We start from the raw sequence: 10,447 nt of genomic DNA, 5'->3' as shown, positions 1-10,447 counted from the left end.
AAGCTTTCAGGGAGGCTCAAACCTCATCCTGCACCAGATAATTCACAATGGAGGGAAGCCATGTGTATGTAATGAAAAGGGAAGGCCTTCAATCAAACTCAGATCTTATACATCACATTATTCACTCTGGAGAGAAACCCTAAGAATGTCTGGGAGAAAGCATTCAGTCAGAGCTCCCACCTTGTTACCAGAAAACTCATACTAGGGAGATACCCTATGAATGCAGGGATTGTGGAAAACCTACAGACAGAGTTCCTCCTTATTCAGCATCAAAGAATCCATAGTGGAGAAAAACCCAATGAATGCACTGAATGTGGAAAACCGTTCAGTGGGAGCATGTTTTTTTTAAACACCAAAGACTTCCTACTGGAGAGAAACTAGAATATAAGGAAGCCTTCAGTTCAGATTAGAAATTAATGTACAGCAAAGAATTCATAAGGAAACTTTATGAATGTAATAACTGTGGAAAAACCTTCAAGTCAGCTCAGATCTTATTAGACATCAAATAATTCACACTGGAGAAAACCTTACCAATGTGAAAAGGCCTTCATTCAGAACTCAATCCTTACATAGAACATCAGAGAATCCTCACTGGTGAAATGCTTTAAGAATGTATTGACAGTGGGAAAGCCTTTAGGGGGAGCTTATTCAGCTTCAAAGCATTCGTAACAGAAAGAAAACCTTTGAATGCAATAAATGTTCAAAGACCTTTAATCAGAGCTCAAGTCTTATTCAACATCATAAAATTCGTAGTGGAGAAAAGCCCTATGAATGTAATGAAAGTGGAAAGTTTCTTCAGATGAAGCACTGACCTTGTCAAGCATCAGAACATTCATATTGGAGAGAAAGTTTATGAATGTAATTAATATGGAAAAACTTTCAGTCAGAATTCAGATCTTACTCAGTATCAGAGAAACCACAACGAAGCCTAACTCCGAAGAGTAATAATAAAGAAATCTACCAGTGTGTGTGTATGTGTGTGAATAATATTGGGATATCAACCCCTATGCATCATACCCACTTTCTAGCCTTAATTACATTTCACCCCTTACTTTGTCATCAGAGATTGCACACCACAGGTTAATCTTGTAAATGGAAGAACTGGTAGATAAAACACCTATGTCACCACAAAATGGTAGGAATTAGGCAGAAACACAGTGTGACACATGTCCTTGCATGTCCTACCCAGCAGTACCAGGACCCTAATAATTTCTCCATCTTTTCATCCATAATATGAGCTTTGCCAGGTGAATAGTGCAATATGCTGAACTCTAATGGATGGTTGTTCCTGAGGCAAAGTCTACTCTAAATATCTGGAAATGGATATAAGGTTTTTCTCGTTAGAATAAATGCCAATCCATTGATTAAGGGGTATGACCATGTTCTTCCATTCCTAGCAAAATAAGGTCCAGACAGGCTAATTTAATTAGGAAAAGGAAATGGAGAGTGTAATAGTCAGCCAAAGGGGTGCTGATGCAAAATACCAGAAATCTGTTGGCACTTGTAAAAGGTATTTATTCGGGGTAGAAGCTTACAGCCACAAAACCATAAAGCATAATTTCCTTCCCTCACCGAAGTCTGTTACCACATGTTGGAGCAAGATGACTGCTGATGCCTGCAAGGGTTTAGGCTTCCACCTTCCTCTTCAGGCTCCATGGTCCCAACTTCTTCCAATATCAATTGAAGTCTGGGATGAGTCTCATCTCTCTCCCAGGGCTCATTTCTGTCCAGGCTCAGCTGCTCTGCTGTCTCCAAAGGCCAGCTGTAAACTATCAGGCGAACAGCTCATCTCTCTTCCCAGGGCCTCTGCTGTGTGTCTAATGGAGCCTTCTCTCCTTCACGTATCTGCTTCTCTGTGTATTTACTCCTCCGGGTTCCAGCATTAAAAAACTCCAGCTTTTTATGTGATCTATTTATCTTTTTTAAAAAAATAACAAAAAACTGTCTTCTCTGCCCTGTCGTTTTCTCTGTGAGTCCCTGCCCACCAAGGGGGTGGAACTCAAAGTCCTACTGATGTGGCCCAACCAAAGCCTTAATCATAATTTAATCATGTAAAAGTGAAACCTCCGAATCCAATGCAATCTAATATACCCAGAGGAACAGACCAGTTCACAAACATAATCCAATAACATTTTGGAATTCATAAACAGTATCAAACTGCAACAGATAATAAGTCAATCAACCTTTGTCTTTTATCATGTAGGGGTAGAAACTGTCACTAACTCTTTTCTGTAGCATTTAAAAGGAGCTTGGCAATGAAGAGCAGATTTTGGAGTAAGACATTGAAATACAGGCTGTATCATTTTTCTTCAAACCTTTTTTTTTTTTTTGGCTTTTGTTTTTTGTCTTATTTTGATTTTTTTCTTCTATTTCTTCCTATCATTTTTTTAAAAGATTTATTTTTATTTATTTCTCTCCCCTTCTCCCCCGCCCCTCCCCACCCCTCGCCCCAGTTGTCTGCTCTCTGTGTCCATTCGCTGTGTGTTTTTCTGTGACCGCTTCTATCCTTATCAGCAGCACCAGGAATCTGTGTTTCTTTTTTTTTTTTTTTTTTTTAAAGATTTATTTATTTATTTTTTAATTCCACCCCCCTCCCCTGGTTGTCTGCTCTCGGTGTCTATTTGCTGCGTCTTGTTTCTTTGTCCGCTTCTGTTGTCCTCAGCGGCAGGGGAAGTGTGGGCGGCGCCATTCCTGGGCAGGCTGCTCTTTCTTTTCACGCTGGGCGGCTTTCCTCACGGGCGCACTCCTTGCGCGTGGGGCTCCCCCATGCGGGGGACACCCTTGCATGGCACGGCACTCCTTGAGCGCATCAGTGCTGCGCATGGCCAGCTCCACACGGGTCAAGGAGGCCCGGGGTTTGAACCGCGGACCTCCCATATGGTAGACGGACGCCCTAACCACTGGGCCAAAGTCCGTTTCCCTCTGTGTTTCTTTTTGTTGCGTCATCTTGCTGTGTCAGCTCTCCGTGTGTGCAGTGCCATTCTTGGGCAGGCTGCACTTTCTTTCGCACTAGGCAGCTCTCCTTTCGGGGCACACTCCTTGCGCATGGGGCTCCCCTAAGCAGGGGACACCCCTGCATGGCATGGCACTCCTTGTATGCATCAGCACTGTGCATGGGCCAGCTCCACACGGGTCAAGGAGGCCCGGGGTTTGAACCGTGGACCTCCCATGTGGTAGGCAGACGCCCTATCCATTGGGCCAAGCCCGCTTCCCCCTATCATTTTTTTTAAGATTTATTTCTCTCCCCTTCCCCCTGCATTGTCTTGCTCCTGTGTCCGTTCACTGCGTGTACTTTTGTGTCCACCTGCATTCTTGTCAATGGCACCAGGAATATGTCTCTTTTTGTTGCGTTATCTTGCTGCATCAGCTCTTCGTGTGTGTGGTGCCACTCCTGGGCAGGCTGTGCTTTTTTTTCGCACGAGGCAGCTCTCCTTAAGGGGTGCACTCCTTGCACATGGGGCTACCCTATGTGGGGGACACCCCTGCATGGCAGGGCACTCCTTGCATGCATCAGCATTGTGTGTTTGCCAGCTCACCACACAGGCCAGGAGGTCCTGGGTTTGAACCCTGAACCTCCTATGTGGTAGGCAGACGCTCTATCAGTTGAGCCAAATCCACTTCCCCCTATCATTTTTAATCTTTGTAGTGTTAAGCTTTTTTTTTTTTTTTTTAACTTTTCTGAACCTGGGTTTTCTCATCTGTAAAACCAAGATAATGATATTTCTTGTGTGGCATTATTGTGAAGATTAAGCAAGACAATTTCGTTAAGCACCCAGCACATCTCTAGCCACTTGGTAGACACTCAACAAATTATAGATGTTTTAATCTGTGGCTCCTGTGGGCAGTGATTATACACGACAGCACTTAAAAAAAAAAAAGATAGCACTTTGAAGGAAAAGAGACAACATATCCCACCCTACTGCCAAAGCGTTCTGGAAGATTAATAGGACCACTCTGCATTTCCTGATTCTTAAAGTCAGATGAGGGTTGGTAAATAGCAAGGATTGTGGGAGAAGTAATTTATAGTAATTGCCAAGGATATTTTCCCCCACCTCAATGGCTCCCTCGTCTGTCTGCTCATTGTTTCCACTTGCTGTTTGTGCTCATTGTCTGCTCATTTTGTCCACTCGTCTTTCTTTAGGAGACATGTGGATCTGAACCCAGGATGTAATGTTTGAGATGGAAGCCCATCTGCTTGAACTACATCTGCTCCCAAACATGGTATCAATTGAGAGAAATTTAGTACTTAATTTAAGAATTGTTACTATAATACTATAAAACTGAATTATGTAAAATGGATGTGGTTCGTGCAATTCAGCTCCCGTCTGTCACATGGGAGGTCCCAGTTTTGGTTCCCAGAGCCTCCTGAAGAAGAAGAGAAAGACTGTGCTGACCTGACAGTCATGTGCAGTGAGCTGTTGCAACAGGGTGATACAAGAAGAGGCTCAAGGAAAACATAATGAGACACAACAAAGCAGGGAGCAGAGGTGGCTCAACTGATTAGATAACTCTCTTTCTCTTTAAAAAAAAACAAACTGAATTATGATTTTTCCTTGACCAGGATTAAGCTGTCTTTTTTTTTTTTTTAAGATTTATTTATTTATTTAATTTCCCCCCCTCCCCTGGTTGTCTGTTCTTGGTGTCTTTTTGCTGCGTCTTGTTTCTTTGTCCGCTTCTGTTGTCGTCAGCGGCACGGGAAGTGTGGGCGGCGCCATTTCTGGGCAGGCTGCTCTTTCTTTTCATGCTGGGCGGCTTTCCTCACGGGTGCACTCCTTGCGCGTGGGGCTCCCCTACGCGAGGGTCACCCTTGCGTGGCACGGCACTCCTTGCGCGCATCAGCACTGCGCATGGCCAGCTCCACACGGGTCAAGGAGGCCCGGGGTTTGAACCGCGGACCTCCCATATGGTAGACGGACGCCCTAACCACTGGGCCAAAGTCCGTTTCCCTAAGCTGTCTTAAAAGCATTGAGATTGGAACAATAATGTTCCTGCAAATTTGTTTGAATATTAATTGCTGTATGAGTAGTAACTTTTTTTTTTAAGATTTATTTTATTTACTTCTCCCCACCCACTTGTTGCTTGCATTCATTGTGTCTGTTTGTTGTGTGCTGGTCTTCTTTTTAGGAGGCACTGGGAACCGAACCCAGGACCTCTGATTTGGGAGGGAGGTACCTAATTGCTTAAGGCACCTCCACTCCCTGCTTTTTTGTGTCTCTCATTGTGTTTTTCTTCTTGTATTTCTTGTTGAGTCATCTTCTTGCATCAGCTTGCTGCACCTGCCCATTGTGCCAGCTCTCTGTCTTCTTTAGGAGGCACCAGGAACCAAATCAGTGACCCCTCCCCCGTGTGGTAGGTGGGAGCTCAATCACTTGAGCCACATCCACATCCCCATAACTCGTTTTGAGAAGGTAATAATCCAGGAGAATGAAGGAAACTTTTCCTAATAGAAGGCAAATTTTAGTGACTTGGGAAAGGTTCCTTGAACCATTTGAAATATTTCAAAGAAGCAAAGGTACTGTTTCATGGTTTAATCTTTGCATTCTTACAACTCATCAAGATCCAATGACCTTTCTACTTTGTCCTGTTCATCATCCCTCTTTGGTTTAACCTTCCCTGTTAGGTGCCACTGTCCAATACATCAATTACTCTTTTACCAATTATTAAAGAAATCACAGAAATCTGTTAAATGGCCATGCCCCATACTTCAGCAACCCCCACCCCCAATTTCTCCGGAGAAGTCACAAACACAAACTAAGCCTCCATTAAGCCTTCTGCTAACCCCACCTCTTTTATATTGTGCCATTCCACAGCCACAGGGGAAGAGTTGTCTATTGAAAAGCCAGACCAGACCTTAAACTTGGAAACCAAGAACAGTCAGTCCCAGATGCTAATCAAGGCAAGAATTCTCACCCCAAAATGACAGTATAGCTTTATCTCTCTTCTTCAATGCAAAAAGGGACATGTGGAGCTGCCATCTGCTGACCCCAGCGCAAGTAGTTTGGTCCATCCTGGGAGATCGATCACAGTGGGATTTCTTTCCCAGCTCCTTAGGACAGTGTCGTGTAAATAACAAAGAGGTTACTTGCCCTTCTGGATTCTTTATGCTGTGCCCTGAACCTGTGTTCCCAGGACTCACCATTATAGCAACTCGCTTTACATCGATATCTCCCTCACCTAATTTCCTTTTTGGCCTTATTGTCCTTCAGTCACATGTACTAGTCCAAACAAAACCCACCATGGAAATCCTAATTGTTCTTCTCTGAGCCTGTGCCTGGATGGAGGAAGGAAATCACACACTGAGATAACCTTATGCTTTGGAGCATTCAATGCTACCCAGCCATCTTTAGTGAGCATTCTTTCCCGTTGTCTAAATAACTACTTTAAATGTTCCCTCTCTCCTTAAACATCTACCCACCACACCATCTTAGCACCACAACTTTTACTTCATGGAGAAATTAGAAACCTTCACCTAGAAACATTTCAACTTTCTGCTCCCATCCTTATCCCTCACACCCATGCACCCATCCCCATCATTACTTCTTTCTCAATAAAAGAACTGTCTTTTCTCGGGTTCATTTAAACTGTTATCTTTTTATTTTAATCAGGTAATATATTTGACAGGTTCTGTCAGGCACACAGTTCTTTAAAGAGAAATGCCTTCACAACTTCTTTTTCATTACATTGCTCAATATAAGAAAATCCAAACATTGAAACATTACTTGTTTGACTGAACAAGTCAAAGTCCTTCGTTTCCCAAATCCCGCAGTTTAAGGAAACTAATATTATATTGTAAATCTTTATGCATGCTTTCTTGCTTTCATCTACCTCAACTTTTAGCTTCTTGAAATCAGGGAACTATGATTTTGTATTTCCTCATCCCCAATTCAAGACTCAGAATTTCACGTGTGTGTGTATATATATGTATGTATATTTTAATATTTTACTTTATTAATTTCTCCCCACCCCCTTGTTGTTTGCTTTTGCTGTGTGTTTGTTGTGTGCTGGTCTTCTCTTTTTAGCAGGCACTGGGAACCAAACCCAGGACATCCCATGTGAGAGGGAGCCACCTAGTCACCTAAAGGCACCTCCGTTAAATTCTTTGTTGTTTCTCTATTGAATTGTTGTCTCTTGTGTTTCTTCACTGTGTCTCTTGGTTGCATCATCTCCCTTCATCATCTTGTTGCACCAGCTCATCTAGTCAGCTCCCTGTCTTGCCTGTCTTCTCTAGAGGGCACCAGGAACCCAACCCAACCCCCCACCACCACCCACCCGGGTCTCCCATGTGCTAGGTGGGAGCACAGTAGACTCAGACTCAGCCACATAACTTTCCTCATGTATATTTTTTGCTCAATATATTTGAATGAATGTCCAAGTTTATAATTATTTTTTTTAATGACTACATTCACCCAGGAGGATCATATGTGACATTTCTTCTTGCTTTTCTTAGCTCTCCAGACATAAATATATATACATAAACGACAAATTTACATACATAACATCAACATACTAAAACATACTAAAACATAAAAAGCATACATGTACATATATAAACTATACATAGCAAAAAAACTCAGGTTAAACTATATATCTTATTAGGGAAAAGCATACAATACTTAAAACTCTGTGGGTGGTTTCTGGTTGAATGAAATCCTCTACTTTTTTCTCTTCCCCTCTCCCTAGTCCCCATGAGACCTCTGGATTTGTTTTTATTTACCAATGGACAAGGGTAGGCCGGTGGTTGGAGAATATTTTCTCCTTTACTCTTCTTGAGAGTGACTTCCTCGGCTGTAACCTACGGATCGGTTCTGGGAAGACGGAACTCAAAAACAGAACGTCCGGGAGGAAGTGTAGCAACAGACTATGTTACAAGGTTAAAATTCCCCTTTGATTTCTTGTCAGCCCAGCGACGCCTCAAAGTCGGATTCAATAGAAAGCGAAGCCCGCCAAACAGTCAAACAACGCGCTGGAATCGGCCCCGCCTCCACCGGCCCAAGAACTGCAATTCCCAGAGGAAGCCAGGAAACCGGGCCGCCGGAAGTCACCTTATCTAGGCATAGCACTCGCCATCTTACTCCAAAGAGTAGTGTGAAGCGTCGGGCTCGAGCCCCTCACCCTCTAAGCATAAAGGACGCGTCGGGGTAGATCCAGGAGCTGAAAACTGACAGTTGGGAAGCTTCTGGGAGATGAAGGCCGAGGCTGCGAAGTGCGCAGGCGCAAAATTCCGCCACCCGCTAAGGCAGAAACCCGGGAGATGAAAGCTAACGACCAGCAGGCTTCTGGGAGATGAAGGCCGAGGCCTCGGGGTGCGCATGCGTAAACTTACGTGTGGGGGCGGGGACTAGAAACGTACGCCGTTTGCGGAAGGGCCCAGATGAAACCTGCAGTTCCTGTGAGGTGGGGGTTAGCAGTGCTCTCCAGGGTGTCCAGCTCGCCGACTCGCCCTGCTTTTGTAAGTCACGGACGGCAGCGGCGATTTCTGCAATAACCAGACGACTCAGGAACGCTGTGAGAGGCCGAGGCCAGAGGGGTTTGTGTGGAGAGGGGTTCGGGTCCCCTGGGTACCGCGCTCCTGGGGCTGCGTGAGTTACGTCACGTGCTATGGCGTCTGGAGAGTTCGATGTCTCTTCTTCTCACTTCTCGAGATCCCTGAGGAAAAAAGTGAAGGATGGGGGTAAGGGGTTGTAAGTGGCCTAAACAACTGCCCTTTCCCAGGACTCGCGAGTGGGTACCTACCTGTGCGTAGTTCAGCTGGGGACCGGCTGTGCCGGGCAGTATTCTGACAGACGGGTCCTGGGTTTTTCTCCCGCGCCCGGCGCCTCCTTTGTGCTCAGCCAAAGATCTCTGTTTTCTCCTTCCTTGCCCTCTGGGTGAATACCGCCTTCTTCCCTGTTAGCTTTTCTTGACGCGCAGGGTGATAACCTTGCTCATAACAGCCTCGTAACAGAGCCCTGCTACAAATCCTGGATGTTTGAATGAGATCTAAACTCTTTGAGGGTATTTACGTTTCTCTTGCCCTGTAGCCATTACTTCAGAAATTTGTTGGGAACCCTCGGGAGGAGGCTGCATCTCCATCATCTATGAGAGAGTCGGTTGAAACCCACAGGACACTTGTACTGAAAGCTGCTTTCCTCCGTGATTCAAATCTGGAAACCTGGTTTTTGCTTCAGGCTTGTTTTTTCTCAATAGTCATGTCTTCCCCTGAGCACCCAGAGCATGCTTTTGCCTTTTTTTTCTCTTCTGCTATAGCATTTATCTGGTTGTGTTATAGAAAAACAATATACATATGTGTTACCACCAGACTGTAAGTTTCTCAAAGGTAGTGCCCCTGGTGTGAGGAGGAAGAAAAATAGGGAGTGTAAAGGGCTTAGTAAAGGGAAGGGAATGTGGCTTAACCAGTTGGGTGCCCTACTACCACATGGGAGGTCCTAGGCTTGGTTTCTAGTGCCTCCTAAACAACACAGCCAGCTGACATGCCCTAGCAAGACACCGAGCTAATGACACAGGCTTGGATGGTGAGCTGTTGCAATGAGATGATGCAACAAGATGATGCAATGAAGGAAAACAAGAAAGAAACACAATGAGAAACACAAAAGGCAGGGAGCAGAGGTGGCTCAAGCAACTGGGCACCTACCTCCCACAGGGTCTATTCTTGGTGTCTAATAACAAAGAGAGGACTAGCATACAATGAACAGATGCAGAAAGTGAGGGCAAACAATGCCGGGGGAGAGGAGGAATAAAATAAAATATTTTTTTTTAATGCGGGGGCTTAGTACAGTGTCTTCCTCTGTGTAGATGGTGAATATGATGTTTAATGAATGAAAAAAAAAAAGAATTTTCTTTTTATGTTACAGGGTGCCTTTGAAAGACTCCAGTTGGTGTGTGCCTTCTATAGAGCTAGTCCCAACAAGGATGGCTGTATCACTCACAGTAGCTAAAACTCTGGCCATCCAGGACTCACAAGAAGAAGAAAAGATTATGATGATGGAGCCAAAGGAAGAGGAACAGACTTGGGAGCAGGAGACCAGGCTACAGGGGAACCATTCTCCCGGTCAAGATATCTTCCGGCAGCGCTTCAGGCAGCTCTGCTATCAGGAGACTCCTGGTCCCCGGGAGGCCCTTAGCCGGCTCCGAGTGCTCTGCCGTGAGTGGCTGAGGCCAGAGAGGCACACGAAGGAGCAGATATTGGAATTGCTGGTGCTGGAACAATTCCTGACTATCCTGCCTGAGAAGTTCCAGTCCTGGGTGCGGAGACATCACCCTAAGAGTGGAGAGGAGGCTGTGACTATGCTGGAGAATTTAGAGAAAGGACTTGATGAACCAGGACTGCAGGTGGGAAGGGGAACATGTGATCTGTTGTGGGAGCCAGAGCAGTGACCTTCAGGCTGGACAGAGGGGAAGCAATAGGGGGAGTTACCAGGTTCAAACCTTTCTCAGGCCAGGTAGAGCA

The 10,447-nt window shown here is 45.0% G+C and overlaps 1 protein-coding gene and 1 long non-coding RNA gene across 8 annotated transcripts in view; one reads left to right on the top strand and one right to left on the bottom strand.

Moving 5' to 3' along the window:
- Nucleotides 1–4,579: 4,579 nt before the first annotated feature.
- Nucleotides 4,580–10,447, top strand: part of LOC101432920 (zinc finger protein 232-like) — a 35,104-nt gene continuing 29,236 nt past the window's right edge. For 3 of the 7 annotated variants that reach the window (XM_058283709.2, XM_023586101.2, XM_071210373.1), the window contains exons 1-2: nucleotides 4,580–8,303; nucleotides 9,852–10,329. In XM_058283709.2, the coding sequence (XP_058139692.1) occupies nucleotides 8,284–8,303; nucleotides 9,852–10,329 (498 nt within the window). In that variant the 5' untranslated portion in view covers nucleotides 4,580–8,283. Of the gene's footprint in view, nucleotides 8,304–8,333; nucleotides 8,506–8,563; nucleotides 8,672–9,405; nucleotides 9,702–9,851; nucleotides 10,330–10,447 lie in introns of those variants that run through there. The other 4 variants (XM_071210371.1, XM_071210372.1, XM_023586104.3 and 1 more) reach the window with 4 other exon arrangements.
- Nucleotides 6,590–8,918, bottom strand: LOC131275003 (uncharacterized). The gene is made up of 2 exons (XR_009182356.2): nucleotides 8,734–8,918; nucleotides 6,590–8,646 (listed from the first exon to the last, which is right to left on the bottom strand). It is a non-coding gene; the product is annotated as an uncharacterized lncRNA (long non-coding RNA).

This window comes from Dasypus novemcinctus, chromosome 21 (genome assembly GCF_030445035.2).
Source record: "Dasypus novemcinctus isolate mDasNov1 chromosome 21, mDasNov1.1.hap2, whole genome shotgun sequence".
Classification (NCBI taxonomy): domain Eukaryota; kingdom Metazoa; phylum Chordata; class Mammalia; order Cingulata; family Dasypodidae; genus Dasypus; species Dasypus novemcinctus.
Note: the sequence above shows the minus strand (reverse complement) of the source record. Positions and strands in the feature narration are given on the sequence as shown.